The 23,229-nt window shown below is 42.7% G+C and overlaps 1 protein-coding gene across 1 annotated transcript; it reads right to left on the minus strand.

The window, feature by feature from the left end:
- Window positions 1–1,384: 1,384 nt before the first annotated feature.
- Window positions 1,385–12,988, minus strand: LOC107110563 (vomeronasal type-2 receptor 26-like). The gene is made up of 7 exons (XM_015411362.1): window positions 12,846–12,988; window positions 11,476–11,767; window positions 9,393–9,827; window positions 7,519–8,373; window positions 6,233–6,462; window positions 4,955–5,076; window positions 1,385–2,286 (listed from the first exon to the last, which is right to left on the minus strand). The coding sequence occupies exons 1-7, from the start codon at window positions 12,986–12,988 to the stop codon at window positions 1,385–1,387; spliced, it is 2,979 nt and encodes a 992-aa protein (XP_015266848.1).
- Window positions 12,989–23,229: the final 10,241 nt, after the last annotated feature.

Consider the following 23,229-nt stretch of genomic DNA (forward strand, 5'->3'; position numbering starts at 1 on the left):
AACATCCAGCCTTCAATGGCACCATCCCTAAGTATTGGTCTCTAAACTGGAAGAAAGCACAAAGAAGGGGAAGACTGATACAGTGCTGTCTTGCAAAGTGACCTGTCCTTCAAATTGCCCCTTACCTCTGCTCTGAACAGTATGGGAATGTTTTATGTAAGCAGGATGGTATTTACTAATATTCAATCTGCGCTCTGGGAAGGAGGAGGCTGGGTCAGGGTAACTGGAAATGATTGCTGGGTATGTGAACACCTCCCCAAGGTATTGTGTTCTGTAGGACATCAGGTGCAGCAGAAACATGAAAGCAAACATTGCATAGGGAGAGCTGCTTCCATATTGCGTCACCACACTGATTTATATGAAAATCTCAGTTTCTGTAAAAGGTTCTTCCTGTTCAGGAGGAGACTATAGTCTTTTTTTTTTTAAAAAAAATATTCCATAAAGACACTAATGAAATACAGTAGAAATGCTGCCATGTAATTTTACTCCTATTTTTGCTTCCATTCCATATTAATTACATACAAATGCTATGGAACGATTTTGAGACCTGGCCTCTAAAGGTAAGAAGGGCCTGGAGTCTGACACAGCTATGCTACTTTACATTGCATTACTTCCTCTTTGATCAATACAATTGGGCTTTTTATAAGCATTTAATAGTTATGTAGGTTTTGGCACTAAAAACACTGAAAAGTCACAGTAATCTGAGAGAATGGCAGCATGGGCTCCCATGTATTCTGGCACCAGATTCAGCACAACCATAAAAGGAGCATCATAATGCAGTTAAAGTGAAGCACTTTTGAGTCACATTGATTTTAGACTGGCCCTAATTTTAATAAGGTTTTCATTTTTCTTGTAAACACTGACATGCTCACAACAAAAATCATCTCTGCTATCAAATCTCAAGCACATTCACAAAAGGTGTCACCAGAGCCACTGTGGTATCCACCTAGAGCGTTGCATGAAAATCTTAGTGACCAGGGTCCAAATCCACAAACTGCCCTGAAGCAAGTTGGTAAATTTAGTCCAATTACTCTCCCTCAGCCCATCTTTCTCATGTATAGCCATTCTAAGTGGTGCAGGGCAGCAGAAGTAACAGCCCTATATTGAAGTCATCTAATTAGACCGACTATCTTGACTTTATAAACAGGGTTACCCATTCTAAATTCACTCAAATGAAACAGTTAAAAAAGCACAAAAAATAGAGGGAACTACCAACTGCTGCCATGGGCAGTAAAGCAAGAATCCCATTGTGCAGCCTCAATGAAGACATAGACATTGATTATACTTGGATTTTATTATTGGGAACTAGAAGTTACTCAGAAACAAATTACATTTAATGACCTTGGGATAAAATCATGAGAACATAATAAGGGTTATTGAATTCTTACTCATTTCTCCTTATTAGACACTCTTTACTGTTTAATTCAGGCCTCAGGACAATTATATAACATTTGGGAGAAAAAATACATCCCAGTAAACCAAGTCCAGAGGCCAAGATGGAGAAGATCTCTACAGCTGTCATATATTTCCCTTTGATACCTAAATATGTTGGAACAAAAGACACCCACACAATGCAAAACACCAACATGCTGAAAGTGATAAACTTGGCTTCATTAAAAGAGTCAGGCAGCTTCCGAGCAAAGTAAGCTGCAAAGAAGCTGGTAAGAGAGAGAAATCCTATGTAGCCCAGAACATAGTAAAGTATGTTGGCAGACCCTTCATTGCATTCCACTATGATTTCTTCAGCCAAAGAGTTCATGTCAACATTTGGGAATGGGGGGTCATAGCAGAGGCAAACCAGGCAAAGACACATTTGAATGAATGAACAAGTAGAAACAGCAGAGAAAGCAAAGCTTTTCCCGATCCCCTTCTTCATCTTTGATCCTGGTTTAGAGGCCATGAAAGCCAAGACCACAATGATGGTTTTTGTCAACAAAGAAGAAATGGCCACTGTGAAGATGACGCCAAAAGCTGTCTGGCGTAGAAGACAGGTGAGAAAGTGAGGTCGGCCAATGAACAGCAAGGAGCAGAGGAAGCAGAGCAGGAGGGAGACAAGCAGAACATAGGAGAGTTCTCTGTTGTTGGCTTTGACGATGGGAGTGTTCCGGTGCTTTACAAAGATCCCAAGTACCACAGCTGTGGTCAGAGAAAGAGACAGAGCACAAACAGCCAAACTCCTGCCCAGAGGTTCACCATAAGACAGGAAATGGAGATGCTTTTGAAGACATTCATTTTGATTTGGATTTGGATACTTATCTTCTGGGCATTTGGTACAGTCATCCATATCTTTAAAAGGGGGAGGAGGAAAGTGCAATTTCACTCTATGTCATATGTTGAATTTGGCCTAGTGATATTTCATTTCATTATCTACCATTTATAAATCCAAGCCATTATGTTAGTTTTGAGATAGTGCAGGGATATTTCTCCACTGAAGAATGAAACAGTGGCTTGGTGTTCTTCTGATTGCTCTGTGTTCTTACCAATATTGGGGAATATAAGATATTACAAATAGCAATAGGCAATACGGGAGCAAACACCTTTGCATACATATCCATCCATATCTTTAAAAGGGGGAGGAGGAAAGTGCAATTTCACTCTATGTCATATGTTGAATTTGGCCTAGTGATATTTCATTTCATTATCTACCATTTATAAATCCAAGCCATTATGTTAGTTTTGAGATAGTGCAGGGATATTTCTCCACTGAAGAATGAAACAGTGGCTTGGTGTTCGCCTGATTGCTCTGTGTTCTTACCAATATTGGGGAATATAAGATATTACAAATAGCAATAGGCAATACGGGAGCAAACACCTTTGCATACAGGGGTCCTGCTTTTTCCAGAAGCCCCAGAAATAGACACAGAGGCTGGTTTCCAATATAAAATTATTCTTTTTACTGTAGTTTCTTCACAATCAAACAATACTCAAGCACGCACACAAATAGGGGAGGCAGGATAACAAGAGCTAAAAGGCTAAAAAGATGTATAGAGGATGTTGAGAGGGCATAGAGATGGCGAAGAGAGAGTGAGCATGTTGCTGTGTACCCACTTTTGTATGGGGGGCTCTGGGGGAGGGCTTTGCTGGCCACCTCCCTTGAGACCACCCCTTGGTGGTCTGTTCCAAAAGTCACGTTCACAATGGGGAAAGGGGCTTAAGGGTTGGTCAATTTGACTGTCCCTCTCAGAGCAGTCAGTCAACATGGGGGTGGGTTGTCTGCATAGGGCTGAAGTGACATATTTGAATTCAAGCATAAAATCTGCATAGGGCTGAAGTGACATATTTGAATTCAAGCATAAACAAGAGTCCATTGTTTCACTTATGTCACAGGTATTCAGAGTTCCTATATAATGTAGTTTGAATGGTACAAATAAAATTCTGGAAAATGGAAAGAAAAAAAAAGGTTGGTCAATGTTGAATTCTAACTAAACTTGTAGCAGAGACACCTCGATAGTCGTGATGACTCATTGGCTGGCACTTATTGTGTTCTTTGTCTCAGGGCTGCAGAACCGGTTCCTTGAATGGATGAGGAAGGCCAAGTCCTTTGTCAAACAAAAGGCAAGGAAGAGTCTTTTGTGCCTTTGATGCAAAGAAGGTGGTGGTGGGGAGAAGCTGCCGGCGTGATGAAGGACTGCCTTAAGTTTAAGGAGTCCTTAGTTTAAACAGCAAGGCAGATGGCTGTTTTGGAGTGTTCCATGTGTCTAGGGATACATCTAGAATGGGGCAACCTCAGGAACCACGGGCACATCGACTCAGGCTGTTGCTGGCTCGTGTCTGGCATCACAATCTGGTCACCTTACATCAGAATCCCTTTTGCACATTTCATACACAGTCCATTTATGTCCTTAAGAGAGCACAAAGCTCCTTGCTGGGCAACAATGGGTCCAGACTAGCATTTGCATACGTGTAAGAATTTCTGGCCATTGGCTCTGACTTTCTTGCCTCTCCTCTTCCACAACATCCTGAAACACCCCCACCCCCTAATTCTTTTACTGGGAGACTGGGAAATAACAAGGGATGCCCAAGAACGATTGGCAGTCATTTTGGGTTGGTGGGGGGAACTGTGTTCTGCAAGTAGAAATCCTTGTGTCCACAGAAATGCTAGGCTATATCTAATTTCTACCCAATCTATGATGTATATATTTCAAGGTAGCCTACCTTAACTCACTGAAAATGTCGAGACAGTGTGTGACTGCAATAAAAAAGGTCAAAGCTATGCTGGGGATTATTAGGAAGGGTATTGAAAACAGATCAGCCAATATCATAATGCCCCTATATAAATCAATGGTGCGACCTCATTTGGAATACTGTGTGCAGTTCTGGTCACCACACCTTAAAAAGGATATTATACCTTTGGAAAAAGTGCAGAAAAGGGCAACTCGAATGATAAAAGGGTTGGAACACTTTCCGTATAAGGAAAGGTTAAAGCTCTTAGGGCTCTTTAGCGTGGAGAAATGACGACTGAGGGGTGACATGATCGAGGTTTATAAGATTATGCATGGGATAGAGCAGGTAAGGAAAGAGGTACTTTTCTCCCTTTCTCACAATATAAGAACTCATGGGCACTCAATGAAATTGCTGAGCAGTCGGGTTAGAACAGATAAAAGGAAGTACTTCTTCACCCAAAGAGTGATTAACACATGGAATTCACTGCCACAGGAAGTGGTGGCGGCTATGAGCATGGATGGCTTCAAAAGGGAATTAGATAAGCATATGGAGCAGAGGTCCATCAGTGGCTATTAGCCACAAGGTATAGATAGGGACTCTGGAGCAAGTGATGCTCTGTCTTCTTGATGCTTGGGGGGGGGGCAACAGTGGTAGGGCTTCTAATGTCCTGGCCCCACTGTTTGAACCTCCTGATGGCACTGGTATTTCTGGCCACTGTGTGACACAGAGTGTTGGACTGGATGGGCCTTTGGGCTGATCCAACATTGGCATCTCTTATGTTCTTATGTACCTTCTTGGTCTGAGATCTTCCCTTCTGGACATGGAGCACAATCATAGCAGCAAAATTGTTCTCCTTCTTTTCTTTTTCTGCTGTAACCTGGAGGGCAGTTGTCATTACACACAGCACGGGGTGTGACCTGTCAATCAGAAGGCAGATGGCACCCTTTAATGTTGTGGAAAATTTGAGAAGAATTATGTAAGCTAGTGGATAAGAGGTAGGTTGCTGGATGAGTAGGAAGGAGAGAAGAAGCAAGGAAAGGATATGGGGGCAGCTACAAGCATGGACAGCTTCAAGAGGGAATTAGATAAACATATGGAACAGAGGTCCATCAGTGGTTATTAGCCCCACGGTATAGATAGGAACTCTTGAGGCAAGTGATACAATGTATTCTTGGTACTTGGGGGGACACAACAGTGGGAGGGCTTCTAGTGTCCTGGTCTCACTGCTAGACCTCCTGACGGCACCTGGTATTTTTGGCCACTGTGTGACAGAGTGTTGGACTGGATGGGCCATTGGCCTGATCCAACATTGGCTTCTCTTATGTTCTTATGTACCAGGAGGGCAAAAAGAGGAAATAATATGAGGTCGGGGATGGGGGGAGAAGTGAGGGGCCCTTTGCAAGTCCTTGTAAGTTCCCTACTGTGGCCACCACAACAGAAAGTTGGGGGAGGGAAGGGGAAAGGGAAGCAGTGCTAGCTGAAGCAGGAGGAAATAATGTAACACTGGCTGGTTGGTAAAGTATAGAGAATGAAGCAGAAAAAGGGGAGAGGCTATAGGGGCTTTCAGAGATGTGAAAGAGGAAATAGTAGAGGAGGAGAAAATGAGATCCCTCCCTCAAATCTTTGCTGGTCCCCCTCTTGTACTTAATAGAAAGGATTAATGGGGGGGAAACCATAGACCACTACAGCTAGTAGGAGAAACAATAACAGTTTGTTTTCCTGAGAACACTTTCTATTTTCTGGAAAGCACCACTTCTGGCTCACCTCCAAATATATAGTGCAAATTTAGTCAATGCTATCCTGGATAAGTAAATACTTGCCTTAAATTTTGATTGTCTCTCTTACTGAAACACAGACAATAAAAATGGACTGCCTTATATTTGAAACTATACCATTGTCTCCAATGAGTGTGGATATCTCGAGGGGGTCTCAAACTGGAGGGACTTGGAATTTAACCATTTCCCCTTTTTATGCAAAGTCTATTTATCTACCACTGTTGTGGGCCTCTCCTGCTTTGAACAATATTATTTGAGAAGTTCAATGTCAAAATGATTACGAATCAGATCATACCTGATTAAATGTGTTGTGCCATGTTATTATTGGGTCATTCATAGACAACTGTCTTCCCGGTAGTGCTTGGGGATCCATTCTCCCAATTTTCACTCGTAAGAAGGATTTATTTGGGAAGGTCACCCAGTTTATAACATCAAAGCCACCCGCTAATTCGCCATTCTCATCAAAACAAAACTTTTCACCGGCACTGTTGTTAAAGGAGAGTTTCCTCAAAAAATGATGAAGCTAGCAGGGGAAAAAATTAAGGCAGGTGATACTAAAGCAATAGAAAATGGACAAGGAGAGAAGAAGAAAAAAACAGGTCCAGGGTTGGAGGTGGTTCTTTTCTCGTTCATGGGTTGTCTAATTATAAATATGGTTGCATTTGGAAGAATGTACCACTTTAGTCCCCTTGTTTCTCCTGTGATACTCTAGTAGAGTTGCTTGCCACCTGTCCTGAAGGAAAATGTTCTTATGCTTTAATAGAGGCTTGTGGCAGACAGCTGAAGCTGTTCATAACATGGCAGCAAGTAATATCAACTGTCAAATAACATCCTATTAAGCCGCTGTTACATTCTTTCTCCAGGCATCTTCACAACCCTACCCTTCAGGGCCAGTGGGAGTGGTTCATTGTGGAATGTGCAGGGAAGGAGAGTTAAAATCTGCTTCCACCCTTTTTGGCCACAATGTTTATTTCAGCATTTTTCGCCCAACACATGAGGCACTGGAAGCATTTCATTAAAAATGGGGACATGTAGATCTGATAATGTAATTGAATGACCTAATACTTCTTTACAAATGGAAAGCCACAAAGATGACAGATGAAAAATGGAAAGGTGGGATACAAGAACAGTCATTGGGGTGGTCCTCTCTGGCAGAAAGATGTTGTAACTAATCTGACTGGATAATGTCACAGTCAGGAACAAGTTTACCCCATGAGTGCGATAGGGCAGCTTTCCCCCTCAACGTAGAGCCCCATCCCAAAAGTGGTTCATGAAATGTTTCAAGTGGGTCACCATACCATGTACGTTTAGCATTGTGGGTCACTATAGTAAAAATATTAGAAACTGTTGTTCTACATAAAGACAAATGAGAAACTGTGAAGAGATAAAACTGTCAATAAAACATTTAATTATTAGGATACAACACACTTGTGAATCACCTGACATAGGTGGGAAGAGGAATCCCTGAGCATCTCAAAGATGGGAACATTCAAAGTCAAGATTTGATGTGGTTGGATATTATGCATTTTCTGAACACTCTACTCCATCACCCTAGATTTCCTTCTATATGAAATATTACCTGAAATGTCTGTGGCTTTGGAGGCTGCAGCTTGTTTCCATCTGTCATGGTTCTATATTTGGTTCTGGACAAAATCATGGCATGTAAAGCATGTGCCACGGCATAGACAGCATTGTAGATACTGTAACTTTGGCCTGTCATACTCATTTCGAAAAAAGGCCCAGGAAGGCTCTCCAGCTTCTCTTCCCCAGTGCAGCTATTCACAGCCTCATTCTCCACATCAGTATCTGGAAATACACAGTCAAAGGCCTGTTGCCAGAAGGTCCTGATGAAACCATCTTCCTCAGTATGTGGATTTAGGCTCCTGAGAAACTCTGGGAATCCTTGAATTTCAATTAGATGAACTGCAAACGATAAGGCACCATGGAAGACCTGTATGCCTAGATCTCTATGATGCAGCTGCGATGAGAAATCAAAATGGGCTGTCATAACCCATACTTTGCCTATAGGTGTCATGGTATCTGGATCAAACATATTCAGTGCCAACTGCAAAGCGCTCATATTTTGAGAGTCTGCATTTACAATACATACGTTAACAGTAGTCTTAGTTAAGAGAACTGTTACATTCTGAAAGAGTTCTAGCATTTCATATATCTCAAATGTGTTTTTGTAGATCGGTATTCTTTCCATGAAGGCTATACAGATGCCATTCTGGGAAAACTTGTGTGCTAAAGTCTGCACAAACCTTTCTCCTTTATCGTCATTTATTGCAATGATGGCGATCCAGTTCCAATGGAAATGCAGAAGAAGCTGGACAATCCCAGTGTACTGGTGCTCTTCACTGGGGACAACTCTATACAAAGGAGAGAGTTGAATTACCTCACTCATTGCAGGAGCAAATAAGCAATATGTGACCTAAGCAAAAGGGGGAAAAATCATTATATAATTGGGTTTGGGAATTCATGCCTTTTAAGCAAATTCCAACTTCCAATCCACTGTGGAATTCAAGGTGACTAACATTACTTTTCTTTGTGACATGGTTCTTGGATGAAATCCACCTTGGTTGGCTGGATTCCCCTCGACCCCTTTTGCTCAGATATGTTGACCATCTATGTTTTGACTTCTGCCCAGACTGGTTTCATTAACCACTATCCAAGATCTTCAGAAGCCTCATGTCTGTAGTTTGTTAAATTAAGCCTGAGCAGCTTACGTAGCCCAAAATGTCTGGTTTGAGTTCCTTTCCCCTTTTCTGTCTGTTATTATATTAATGGTTTAAGTAAAGTGAACATGCCAATTAACACATATGTTCTGTTGTCCAGATCTCCTTCCTCCTTTCCATACATTCTTTTTTTTAATCTAAGAAGTTTTTATTGCTTTTCCAAAAAAGGAAAAAAGGAAAGATTAAAAAATTAAAAAATGATAGTAGTATCTTGTAATACATTCAGTTTAAATCTCTCCTAGCTTAAAACAGAGAATTTTTCTAATAACCTAACGATATTTGCAACTATGTGTGTCAAACAATACATGAATGATTTCATTTGATAATTTTCTAAACATTCTAGTATTATTATCTTTTGGTAATATAAGTTCCTGAGCTCTTACTATCAAATTTCATATTTTCTTAACCTATTCTTATCTTTAATAAAGTCATTTCCCTCCTATTTTTTCTTTCAAGTTCAAGTTTCCCTGTGAAATGATATACTGATTTTTTAAAAAATGTGTTACCTTATTTTTGATAAAAAATAAAGATGAATTCTTCTTTATGATTCTCCTAATAATCTATCTTTTCTACCGTTTTACTAAAAATCCTTATACTGTCACCTCTCTCAACTGATTTCTTAACAATACAAGCCATTCTGTATAGTTACACTTTAATAAGAGCTCCTTAAACCACTCTTATATGTTATTAAGTTTTCTTAATAACAATTTTATACATAAAGCTTAGTGGGTTTTTTTGTCTGGTATCTTCTCTTCAAAAGGATCTTGTCTCTATGTCTTTTCCCCTTGTGTACTGCATACAATTGCTTTAAGGGTTGCAATGTGTAGCTTGAAGTAATGCTTGGTTGGGTATTTTCCATCTTCTTTTCTTTCTGAGATGACTTTTGCTTCAGAGGTTTGGTTGTTCCTTTAGGCATCTGTCTCTTTGGTTCTATAAAACATAGTTCCATAAGAGGTTTAGTTTCCTTTTTTGGTGTGTTTTTCTTGTTACAGGGCATCTTCCCATAGGTTAGAGGAGGATCCTCTTGCTTGCAGTTTTGTTCGGTGTCTCTCAAAGATTGCTCCTGAAGTTTGTCTGAATTGCTTGTAGATTTCAATAGAGTATTTAAGCTTTGGTCATATAGTTCAGCACAACTTTCTTTGATTGCTAGCTTAATTGAGCCCAGGATCATGAATTTAAGAGCATCCCATGAAAATTGAGTCAGCTTAACACCTGCAATATCATCTGAATTTAAAGCTTTTAATTCATTTCCCGCTTGGAAATCCATTTTGTAAAGTCTGCAACCCCAGTACAAAAGAAAGTACGGGCAGTTCAGTCTGCCAACAGTCTAGGAGCTGAATCACACTGCTGGATAGATTACTATAGTAGACATAATAACAACTGAGAATCTTTCAACAAGAGCCAGGTGATTGCTTTTATCCAATGTCTTCTGAGCCCAGGAGACTTCAAAAACAAGAGTGATGTTACAGGAAGTTCTATTACCATATAAGGAAGTTCTTTTTAAAATGCCTCTATTTTGTCTTCTTTTTAATGAAAGTCAAAAATTTAGCTGGTTTATAATTCCGATAAAGGTGGTAGAATGTTCAGATAAGATTATTTTGTATCCCTTTTTTATTCCCCTTGTAGTTATTTAAAAAGTTTTATATCTGGTACTTTTGCTAACTGATTGTGCCGAGGAGAGGGGGTGGGAGATTCTCTTCTTCCTTTCCTCATCTTTGTGGATGTTTGGAGGAGGTTTAATCAAAGGGTTTCCTGATTCTTTGATGTTGCTTTATACAGGTACTCACGGTTTCTTCATCGATGTTGGAGATGAGGTATGGTGCTCTCTTTGCCGGGCATTCATCGCTGTGCAGTCATGGTGGACCATGACTGCACTTCTTCGTGCTCTTGCTTCAGGATGATCTGGCTCCTACCCACTCACTGCCACTCGCGGGGGGCTCATATCACGTCCCCTGCTCCAGACCTCTCTCTGGGAGGTCTGGTGGAACTCGGGAGATTCCACAGTTCCAATAAAAGCAACAAATAGTTGGCAGTGCTCAGGAGCAAGACTGAGCATCCACCGCCTCGCAGTGCTGCAACCCGGAAGCACCTCGACTACCTATACATTCTATATGCAAAAACATGTTCTATGAACCCTGGCATTAGAATTGATATCCTGGGAATTCTTCCAACATTTTGAAGGGAGCAACAGAAGGATTTCACATTCAAAGTTTTCAGACTCTGAATTTTAAGTTTCCATGCTTAGATTTCAAATCTACAGGCCTACAGCCTGCAATGGCTTCCTTTCTGTTCAGACCTGCAACCTACTAACAGTATGGATATTTTATTTGAAAAGCAAGAAAAGCCTACCTGTGTGTCACATACTGGGCTGGATCCAGCAATCTTTTTTCACCTTGTTCCCCTCACACAATTCTATTTATTACAGCCCCCATTCCACATGGCTGTTGTCCATACAAGTGCCATGAACCCAGTAAAGTTTTTTTTCTGGGTGGTCAAAGTGGACTGTTCCTAACATTTTCACCAGGGTATAAACGTCTTAGATCCAACCCAGTCACCCTCCAGTACCACCTCATATATGCAGAGGGGATCCAGGGTGACATCAACACAAATCCTTTATACTTTGAACATTCTTTCCCTGCCTTTTAATCTATCAAAAATGAAAATGGCAGTTGTGTATCTGAATTTGTTTGTACCCCATGAATCAAGATCTGAGGTATCATCTCCTTCTTCCTTTCTTGCCATGTGCTGTTAGCAGACTGTCCTACAGTTCTTGAAGAATCAGTCTATTGTTTTCTTACCTGAGCAATCTTGTAGATGCCTAAGAGAGTAGCCATGTGAAGGGAGATTTCGGAGTCCAAGCCTCCAATGACAGCTATGAGGTTCTTCCAGATGCCACAGTTGTAGTTGGGGATAGTCCTATTCTGATTAAACAGAAGGTTCAAGGTATTTCGAAAAGCCATCCTTGCATCAAAGTAGCTGTCATAGATGGAGAACCCCAGTGTTAGGTTTGGTAAGATCTGGAGATTCTCGTTAATCTCTTCTAAGGCAAAGACCAAGGACAAGACATGCTGGTAATTCTTGGGCACTGCACTGAAGTAAGAGACAAATGGTGTTTAAGTCTGATATTCATAAGTATTTACAACTGTGGTTTCAAAGTGTACAAGGATTCAACACCCTAAGGAAATAATTCTGAGTAACTGGATGTGTGACATTTGTGTTCACCTTCATTTCCTGTATCATTGAATATTCAGGACAGCTTCCTTCTTTCTAAACTATTCATATTAATATAGCTACATTACAACAGAGACAGATATTACCACTCTATTTTCTTATCCTTGCTCATTAATTAGTTTGGGATTAGCAGGGTAGCAATAGGATGTAGGGTGGGATCCAAGCAGTTTTTCTGCAGGTGAAAAAGGACTTCCAAAAAGCTCTGGAGGGATCATGGGACCTTTTTACCATAAAAAAACCCTGTGCCAGGGATGATGGGACCAACTTGGACAAAAGACATAGGTGGTGTGGGCTGCAGTAAAATGTAACACTGAGTGCAAAAAACAAAACTAGCTGTATCCTACCAAAAAAGATAAATTGTTGACAGTAAAAGAAGAGGAGAATTGTGGAAATGGGGCACAAGACAGAGGTCTCACACAAGTCTACTACACTTCTTTCTTTCTTTCTTTCTTTCTTTCTTTCTTTCTTTCTTTCTTTCTTCTTTCTTTCTTTCTTTCTTTTTCTTCATTCTTGCAATTCAAATCAGTATGGCAGCTGTCCTACTTAAAATCAATTTTAAAAGTTGGTGTCAAATGATGACACTTGCCCAGGAAGACTGAAAGTCACACTGCCCTGTTCTAATGCTCCCTAACTTGTCCAGATGCCTAAGCTGTTGGACATCTGAACTCTTGGACAGAGTAATTGGAAAAGAACAAAAGCAGACAAAAGGGAACATCACCAATAATTTGCAATCGGAAAGGGAATTGAATAAACCTCTTTAGATGGGAATAATTGTTTCAAAAGGCTAAATATATTTTTTCAATTTGACATCTTATTGAATAAATGGGTCATTTTCAGAATATGCCATTGCTTGGATCATATGAACTGTTTGTAATGAGTATGAACTATTCTAAGTCCTCCTAAGGATAAAAAATATATATACAGGCAGTTTTCATACAAAGATTCATGGAAAAGATTTCGTTTGGGATGCTCCTTGAAAGTGACAGGGTCTGAAATGGAGAAGAACTGAGAGGTGATGCCACCAATGAGGAGGTCTCCTGGTCGAGAATACTGTTGTGATGTCTGGAGGAGATCATTCATCGTACACATAGCAGGATGCATCTCAGATTCAGTTTGTGGCAGCAGCAGCCATGAAATCAGGAGTTTTAGTGAAGCACTGAATCCTGCCATTTGGAATGCAAAAGCATCTTCCATTGAGATGAAGCCCTTGCTTTCTGTCTTATCATTTACTATCCATCATCAGCCTCTTAAACATCCAGACTTCAATGGCACCATCCCCTCCTATGAAGCTCAGCAAAGCACTGGTCTATACATTTGAAGAGATCACAAAGAAAGGGCAGACTGATGCTGTCTTGTCTTGCAAATAGTCCCTCACTGCTGCTCTGAACAGTATGGGGATGTTTTATGTAAGAAGGGCATTATTTACTAACATTCAGTCTGAGCTCTGGCAGGAAGGAGGCTGGATCAAAGTAATTGAAAATGATTGCTGGGTATGTCAACACCTCCCCAAGGCATAGTGTTCTGTAGCCTATCAGGTGTAGAAGGAAAACAAAATATGAAAAAGATGCTACTGTATGGTGTTGCCATATTGGTGTGATATGAAAATCTCAATTTCTGCCAAAGGTCCTTCATGTTCTGGAAGAAACTATAGTCCCTTTAAAATTGTTATTTCATGAAGGTACTAATAAAACATGATAGAAATACTTCCAAATAAATTTGCACCTATTTTTGCCTCTGCCCCATATTAATTGTAGGCCAATGGCTTTACAGTGGCCTGTAATGTATCAATTGGAAGGGTAGGAGATCACACAGTCAAGCCAAAAAGAGCTAAGAAAAAAACAACTGTGTACAACAACGCTAATATAATGTAACAGACTTACATAAATATAGCAATTAAAGAAACAATAAATAATATCTGAAAGTTATGTGTTGTTTTCATTCATTCACCTAAGTCTCCGGATTACAATCTTTGTTTTGAAAATCTTCTTCTAGAATATCATAATAACATGAAATATTAAGTTCAATATAGATGGGTTCTTCAGTCAAACTTCTTAATTCATTCTAAGTCATTACAAGGTTTTGGGTAAAATTACACCATTTCAAAGAACTGGCTACCAGTTACCAGGGGTCGTTTCGTAGAAAAAGAGCTAGGGGAACTCATTAGCATAACTCATTAGCATATGCCACACCCCCTGACATCACCGGAAGTGTGTCATAAGGCCACACCCCCTGACATCACCAGAAGTGTGTCATAAGGCCACACACACCACCCCCAACGGTCCCGGCCGCCGCTGGCGGCCTTGCAGCTCCACTGCCGAGCCCGATGAGGGGCCCAGCGGTGGACCTGCAAGGCCGGCGGGAGTGCAAGGAAGCCCCGCGAAGGCCCTCCCTGGCCCCAGGCAGGCAGGGGTGGGGAGAGGCAGGCTTTGTCATGTGCCCCACCCACCGTACCTCACCCGGGGGAACTGCGATCCCCCGCGATCCCCCCCGAAATGACCTCTGCCAGTTACTCATTCAGACAGGAACTACTCTCTACATTGCTGATCTGGTATCAATGACATCAATAATATTAATATTAAAATATTTTTAAATGCCATTTAAAAATTCCTGAAAAGCAGTGAAACAGAGAAAGCACATCAGATGCCAGTTTGGTGTAGTGGTTCAGTGCGCGGACTCTAATCTGGGAGAACCGAGTTTGATTCCCCACTCCTCCACTTGCACCTGGCTGGATGACCTTGGGCAAGCCATAACTCTGGCACAGCTGTCCTTGAAAAAGAGCAGTTTCTGTCAAGAGTTCTCTCAGCCCCACCTACCTCACAGGGTGTCTGTTGTGGGGAGGGGAAGGTGAAGGAGTTTGTAAGCCGCTCTGAGACACCTTTGGGTAGTGAAGGGCAGGGTATAGTAAATCCAATCTCCTCTTCTTCCCTTCCTCAACATGTTCAGTTTGGAGAAGAGGAGGCTGAGGGAGGGACATAATTGCTTCCTTGAAGTACTTGAAGGGCTGTCATTTAGAGGAGGGCATCACTTCTCGGCCTTTTGGCTAAGATCAGCGTAAACATTGGGTGATTTCTCACGAGAGCTGCCTCGCAGCACAGCGCCGTTTGCCTCGACACAAATGTGTCAATTTCACACCCGAAGCTCCGGGGCTGCATTTTGACTCGGGGCTTCGACCTATTTCCTCCGCAGTTTCGTGATCCTGGTTTTTGAGGATCATGAAACTGCGGGGGAAATCGGGCGAAGCCCCAAGTCAAATGCAGCCCCAGAGCTTCGGGTGTGAAATTGACACGTTTGTGTCGAGGCAAACAGCGCTGTGCTGCGAGGCAGCTCTTGTGAGAAATCACCCATTATCTAAATTAAAGTCACTTAGAGGAGGGCAGGGAGCTGTTCCTGTGGGCAGCAAAGGATAGGACTCACAAGAATGGCTTTAAATTACAGGCGGGAAAGTACCGGCTGGATATTAGGAAAAACTATTTTTACAGTAAGGGTTGTTCAGCAGTGGAATCAGCTGCCTAGGGAGGTGGCGGGCTCCCCCTCACCTGCAGTCTTTAAGCAGTGGCTGGACAAACACTTGTCAGGGATGCTCTAGGCTGATCCTGCATTGGGCAGGGGTTGGACTAGGTGGCCTGTATGGTCCTTTCCAACTCTGAGATTCTGTGATTCTATGAAAAACAGAACATATTGTTTTAGTTGTCATGTGTAGTCTTACTAAAACCTATTTTCAAACCAACTGATTTTTACAGCAGCCCTGATTTTTCATGAGGGCTACAATATCTTTGTGAAATCCTATTTATTCTGCTTTTTCTCATGTTGGTCATGTTTGTTCACAGCCTTTGTTCTCCTGATTAGTTTTTGTTAGAGGTTTGTTTTTTAAAAAAGTTAAGGTATGGGACAGTGGAAGATACAATTTTCTGCTTCATCCCTGACTGGTATCATTCAATTTATCTGATTTTTTGTTTTTACACAGCAAGTTGAGAATCATATATGGAAAATGATGATGCCATTGCTTCATGTATCTAAACAAATTTGGCTAGGTGTTTAATGTCACAGTTGCACTGTTTCTAAATAGGGCTTGTGAGTTCCCTTCTTTTTAACAGGAAACCTCTATTTTGCTTTTTATGCTTTGTACTCATGATCTTTTATTTTTGCACTGTTTCTTGTATCCCATCATGAAAGTATTATCATATAGCATGCCCACACAGTTCAACAATATGCTTACTAAGTTTTGAAGCCTATGAATGAGTTCTGAACATGCTAGATTGCTTCTGCTGCAAAGTGTGCACCCTCTTGTGCTAGCACTACTGTTTGCTCAAGCACTCTTTGGATACCATTCATTTCACACACAAAAAGGAATGCTAGCACAAGAGGAAGAATGTTCTGTATGCCTATTGCACTTAGAACCCATACACAGAAGGATGGATAGATGATAGATAGATAGATAGATAGATAGATAGATAGATAGATCAATCAATTTAAGTGTTTCCTGGAATAGATGATAGATTATAGACAGATATGTGTTGAACATGTATTATAGACAGATATGTGTTGAACATGTGTTGAACATAGATTATAGACAGATATGTGTTGAACATCAGATATGTACAGTTCACATAAATATGGCACAAATAGTGTAAAGTATCTGTTAAATACTGTGTTCCATGGATGGTCCAACCCCAAGCTTAGTGATCAGCTCAGCTTTATTAGTGATTCAGCAGATACAAGACAAAATGCCAGGTCAACAGCCCTGTTTAAATAGCATGCAAACACCACACCCAACCACACCCAACTCCCAACGATAGGCTATTTACATAACATTAATTCCTCACTGGAGCTGCGGTGGCTCAAGTGGTTAAGACATTGAACTGCAGGCTGTGAAAAGTCAGTAGTTCAGCAGTTCAAGACCCGGGTGCAGCATGACGGAGTGAGCGCCCGTCTCTAGTTCCAGCTCCTGCCAACCTAGCAGTTCGAAAGCAAGAAATTGCAAGTGGATAAATAGGGACCACTTCGGTGGGAAGGTAACAGCGTTCTGTGCACCTTGGTGTTTAGTCATGCCGGCCACATGACCACAGAAATGTCTTCGGACAGCGCTGGCTCTTCGGCTTTGAAACGGAGATGAGCACCGCAACCCTAGAGTCGGATTCGACTGGCTTTCGAGCAAGGGAAACCTTTACCTTTACCTTAATTCCTCATTGGTCACCTCCAGAGTCCTAGATAGCTATTGTTCTAGAGCTCCAAGCTCAGCCAGTCTCTGGTAGACAGTCCTGGGATGTTGCAGCCCCAATACGTAACAGTGTCCCTAACATGAATAAGAGCAAATGATGCATTAGAACCAAAACTGAAAAGGGTAGACTGAGAAAGATTCATGAGCTGACCATCGCTCCATTTTTTTAAAGGACCTGGATGTCAATTACTTCCTGTCCCCAACCCCTGCTATGCGTCCAGTTTTAAGTGTTTCCTGGAATAGTTCATGAATGGGAGGAGGGATTAGGGTTGCCAAGTCACGGCGGGGGGTTGTAGGTCTTCACAGAATCATTGCCGCGGGGACAGCGAGATGCTTTGCACCCACCGTCACCAGGATCTGATGCTACACGTCGCTCTGGCAACAGGGCTCCAAACAGCCCCGTTGCCAGAGCAACGCGTAGCATCATGTCCTGGTGACGGCGGTGCAATTTGTCTCATCGTCCCCGCAGCAAGGATTCTGCAAAGACATGCAGATCCCCCGCCGCGATTTGGCGAGATTTGGCAGGCCTAGGAGGGAGAAAGCTACCAGCTAGATATCAGGATTTTTTTAAAAAAATGGTAAGTGCAGATCAGCCGTGGAATCAGCTGTCTAGGGAGGGGGTGAGCCCCCCTTCACTGGCAGTCTTCAAGTAGGGACTGAAACAAACTCTTGTCAGAGGCATTTTAGGCTGAAGGTAGGGGCTTGGACTGGGTGGCATGTATGGTCCCTTCCAGCTCTATGATTCCATGATTTTAACTCCCTATCCCCAGCCGTTTCCTTTAGAAGCCATTGTTTTCTCTGGCAGGAAGAACTCATTTGAAAATAAAGCTAGAATCCTCAAAATTGGCCACTTGGTTCAAAGTGAGGATGGGAGTTGTCATGCCCTAAGCAAATGAAATCAGAACATCCTGGCCCTGGTTACCTTCAGACTTCCTCTCTTCTGTCTACCTGCACTGGAACCTATGGTTAACTTTGGCAGATATAACTCATCCAGAAATTAAGGTCAGAGACTCAAAATTGGCTATTGACTTCTGGATGATCATGGGAGTTGCAATACCAACCACAACAGGAAATCAGATCCTCCTGGCACATATAGTTGTCTGAAACTCCCAACCCCTGCTCTTTGCTTGGGGAGTCACTGTTGTCTCTGGAAGACACAGGTCGTTGTTATTCACATGGAATCTAGACTCCCAGTTCAGGATGTTGATTGAGTGGCATTGTCTAGAAGGAAGGAAAGCAAGAAATCCCGGCCCAGGTTATGTGTAGAAACACCCACACACACCCACACACAAACATACACCTTGATCCTATTTGTAATGGAAGCTAAGGATGTTTATGGCAGGCATAAGTCGTCTGTAACTAAAGCTAGGAGTCTCAAAATTCTCCACCGGCTTCAGAATGACTGTATGAGACTGCCTGCAGGATCGCCAGGGATTCTCCTCCCTTTGAGCCTTGTGGCTCAAGGGATGGTGTGCCTGGGACGATTATCCATTTGCCATGCTAGCTGTATGCAAGCCGCATCCTGTTGGCTCTCGCCTGGGGCAGGTGGCTTGCCATAATTTATATGGCAATGAAGGGGTCCCGATGACCCCTGGCCTTGCCGTGCCACAACCTGTCCTGCCCTTGCCATTTATGCATCACTGTTAACAGTTAATAAAGTGGCCCTTTAGTTATCCCAGCAATGTTGTCTGTCTCTTTATTCCAGCTTGGGGGGCAAAGGAGTCATTTCCATAGATGGTCAACAATTTAACTGGTTATGGTGTTAAGAAATGTAATCTCATGCTTTTGGACTTATTTGATAGATGGCTTTGGATTGATGTTTGCCCCTGAAGTCGGAATAATGAGACGGACAACAGTTTGTATCAAACAAGGGCCACTTTATTAACTATATACAGTTTATTAACAAAAACCGGCAAGGGAGCACTTCCTAGGTAGCGGAACAGACAAGGCAGGTGTCAGGCTGACCAACCTCCTTGTCTAATATGTGGGCGAGCCACCAACCCCAGTCTTAAGCCATTAATCTGGCTTGCCAGCAGCCCAGCCACTGGTAGCCTCCCTGTAATCTAGCTAATAATAACCCGGTCTGGCAAAATAAAGCCCTTTTTTAACGGCCTTGCTGGTCAGGGCTACTGAAACCACTGAACAACGGCCTTGGCGGGGGGGAGAGAAATACCAAGGACCCTCACAGCTCCTCGGCCCCAGGCCTCACTTCAAGCCCTCCACCACCCGGACCTAGCTCGACGTTTCACCGATCACCCACTCGCCGGCTCCTCGGGAAGCGCGCTCGAGCGATCCCCATGCTGCCCTCCCCGCAGTGCTGGAAACGCCGCTAGTAGTGTACTGGTGACCCACGCGTGGGGGAGGTATTCCCGAAGTTAAGACGGTGGCGGAAGGGCGGGTTCTTCCTTGCAACCCAGCCCAAGAATTAAATGAGGAATGGGGACTGAAGCAGCCCCTGGTCAAAGGCCCTACCGGGGGAGAGAAAGAGAACCCCACAGCCCCGTCGCCCTTGGGCGCTGCCACAATCCCCTTTTTCGCCCCAACCCCAACCTTACAAACAACCAAGCCCCCTGGCCCCCAAGAGAAACTCCCTCCCCGCTACCGCAATTCCACGGGCCCCGCTGCCGGCTACTCCCTGCATCGACAGCTCTTTGTTGTAAACCGCCTGAGCTCCCCGAGGCCTCCTCTGCTCGTAGCCACCGCCCAGCACTCTCCAGCCACCAAGCCTGGATGACCGCAAGATTGATTGCCTTCCGCTGCTGCTCGCCACTACCGACACGACCGCCCCACTTGCCCCAGGAGACACGGCAGCACCTCGACTCTACCTCCGAACCAGGTGAGCACGAGGCAGCAACTGGCCTCGGGCGGGAGCTGAGCCATGCCTAACCAGGCTGGCTCCTCCCACCCTTGTCCCAGCACGCTGCGGCAAACCAGGCCCCGGTCGCCATTGCCTTCGGCGGCGACCGGGAGCTCCCTTTCTATTGTTTGATATTAGACCTCTCTGTATGGACTTGGTAATTTCTTTTCAATTTTTTAATAAATAAATTTCCAAAATTGCCAGAAACGCCCTCTCATTTTTATTTATTTTTTGCATTGGAATTCCTTGTGGTCTCTGGAATGCACAGCTTATCAGAAAATAAAGCTAGGTATTTGGAAAGTGGCCAGCAAGTTCTGGGTAATGATGGGAGTGACAAATAAAATATGAAAGTGGACTGGATCGAGGAACGTTCAGGTTTGAAATTAAAAATAGGAATACATGCTTTTTTAAAAAAAATCCCATTTATGCATTGCATTCATCTTTTTATTATTTGTGGATCTGTCCTGCATAGCCCTTTTTTATTTAATGTGCCATATTCAAAATATATCCCAGATTTTTTTTAAAAAAAGTTAAACTTTAGTTAGGCTATTGGCATTTTGTGATACTGGCAAGACAGAAAAAACGTGTTTTTTTCAATAGTTCCGGTACAGCTTAAAATTCTTTGGGGAGCTGAGTGTGAACATTGCAATTATCCCTAGGCACAGGTGTCCATTCTCAATGTTATCAGTTCCCATAAGACTCTTCCCAGGCCACAAGCACAGTCAACACCACAAAGAAGCTTACATAAAATACTCCCGGGGGCATTTAGATCGAGAAAAATGGCTGAGTCCATGCAGGGTAACAAAGGCTTCAGGAATGTGATTATAACTTGGACTGATACAGAATAATATAGAATTTGATAGAAACCATAAATAAGGGAATCTTGTCCATAGCATCATACTTTCCCCATCAAGATGGCAGAATCATCCTTCTTGCTGCTGCTTCTGATTCCACTCCTGCTGACTCAAACAGAAGCCAAACTGCACCCTGTAATGTGCAGAATGAACAACCCCATCCACATCCAGCACCAGTATTATCAAACAGGGGACCTCCTCATTGGTGCCATCACTTCTCAGATCTTCTCCCTTCCCCACACCCCTGTTCTTTTTAAGGAGAACCCCCAGGCTGTGCCAATTGATGAAAATGCGTAAGGAAGTTATTTTACTGTCTTAGAAATAAGTCAGGTTCTTGGAATAACCCATTACAGGTATATCTTCCTGAAATTAATTTGAAAGACAGCTTCTAGATTTCAAAGTATGAATTCGATATCAGAATTCAGAATTCAATGTTGACAAGACTTTGTAGCAGTGAACTGATTAATGGAATGTGTTCTGATTCTTGTATGGCGGTACGAATGGACATATATTGGCTAACTGCTTCACAAGGTATTTACTGCCCAAGGTTGACATCAAATGGTGTTGAATATTAATTCACTAAATATCTTCATACTAAGGTAATATTTGTTAACCATTCCACATCATTTGAGAGAAGAAGTATTGAGCTCCTCTGTTTCATAAATTACATGAAAATTTTCAGGGAAGAATATGGGCTAGACAAGGTTCATATGATCCCTTCTTCATATTGTAGTTTCCACTCATCAAATAACATCCAGGTTTCTTATTCTTATAAATAGTCTGTCCTATTTCATTGGTACTGGCCACCAAATGAGAAGGGAGCGCTCACTGGAGAAGACTCTGATGCTGGGAAAGATTGAAGGTCAAAGAAGACGGGGACAGCAAAGGATGAGATGGTTAGACAGTGTCATAGATGCAACGAACATGAAATTGAGCCAACTTCAGAGGACGGCAGAAGACAGGAAGGCCTGGCGGGATCTGGTCCATGGGGTCGCGAAGAGTCGGACTCGACTGTGCGACTGAACAACAAAACCCAATTCTATGCTTTTAAACTTTGGATACAAATACCATTACAGTATGCATTATTCACCAAGGGGTCTGACAAGCCACATCTTCATATGCCTTGAAAATGCTTTTAACGGCTTCCTTTTTATGCCTGGCCTTGGGAACCAAACATTTGAGGGCGTACCTGTTTCCTTTTCTAGCTCTTAGCTTTATTTGCATTTGGTTGCTAACTGTAATTTGTTGATTTATTTAAATGTGGATTTCATACATACTTTTAAAACATCTTTGGGAATGGGGAATCTATGTATAAATTGAGCCAACCAATTCTGTTCAGGCATTTCTTATCCTGCTTTATTGTAAGAATATCACATACTGGGGTGAGGGTTCTTGGTCTGTGGTAGAGTTTAAAAAGGTAAAGGTTCCCTTGCTCAAAAGCCAGTCAAGTCCGACTCTAGGGTTGCGGTGCTCATCTCCGTTTCAAAGCCGAAGAGCCAGCACTGTCCGAAGACGTTTCCGTGCTCATGTGGCTGGCATGACTAAACACCAAGGCGCACAAAACGCTGTTACCTTCCCACCAAAGTGGTACCGATTTATCTACTTGCAATTTCTTGCTTTCGAACTGCTAGGTTGGCAGGAGCTGGAACTAGAAACGGGAGCTCACTCCATCAGGTGGCAACCCAGATCTCAAACTGCTGAACTACCGACCTTCCACAGCCTGCAGTTCAGCGTCTTAACCACTTGAGCCACCGCAGCTCCTGTGATAGAGCTTAGGATGCAAAATTTCCCATTTTTCTAAACAAAGTGATTAAGTATTAGGTGATGTGAAAAATCTCTACCAGAGATCCTGGAGAGCTTCTGCCAGCCAGATATCAACCAGATTATACTGAAGTTGACAGACCAAAGGTCTGACTCAGTATAAGGGAGCTTGATGTATTCACACCATAGAACGCAGTAATATGGATGCCAGCCTCCAAGTGGGACTCATCTCCAGTCTACAAAGATCAGATCCCCTGGAGAAAATGGATGCTCGGGCGGGTGGACTATATGACATTGTACCCAAGGTCCCTGTCCTCCCCAGGTTCCAGCCCCAAATCTCCAGGAATTCCCAAACATGGAGCTGTGAAGACTACCCCTCCATTCCTTACACTGACTGGTGGCCCGAGGTGACCTGGCACCCCTACATTATGGAATGGACTGCCTAAGACGCTTAGGAAAGCCCCTACACATCTATCATTTATCAGAATATATGACGCAGAAATATTCAGAAGTACCTTCTTACAAAGGGATTAGAACAGTAATATAATGGAACAGTACAGGGGATTGCTACTATAAGGAATAGTAATGTAATGTATGGAAGGGAAGGCATTATAGCATAGCCTGTTTAATT

Source organism: Gekko japonicus, unplaced genomic scaffold (genome assembly GCF_001447785.1).
Source record: "Gekko japonicus isolate JY-2015 unplaced genomic scaffold, Gekko_japonicus_V1.1 scaffold2608, whole genome shotgun sequence".
Classification (NCBI taxonomy): Eukaryota; Metazoa; Chordata; class Lepidosauria; order Squamata; family Gekkonidae; genus Gekko; species Gekko japonicus.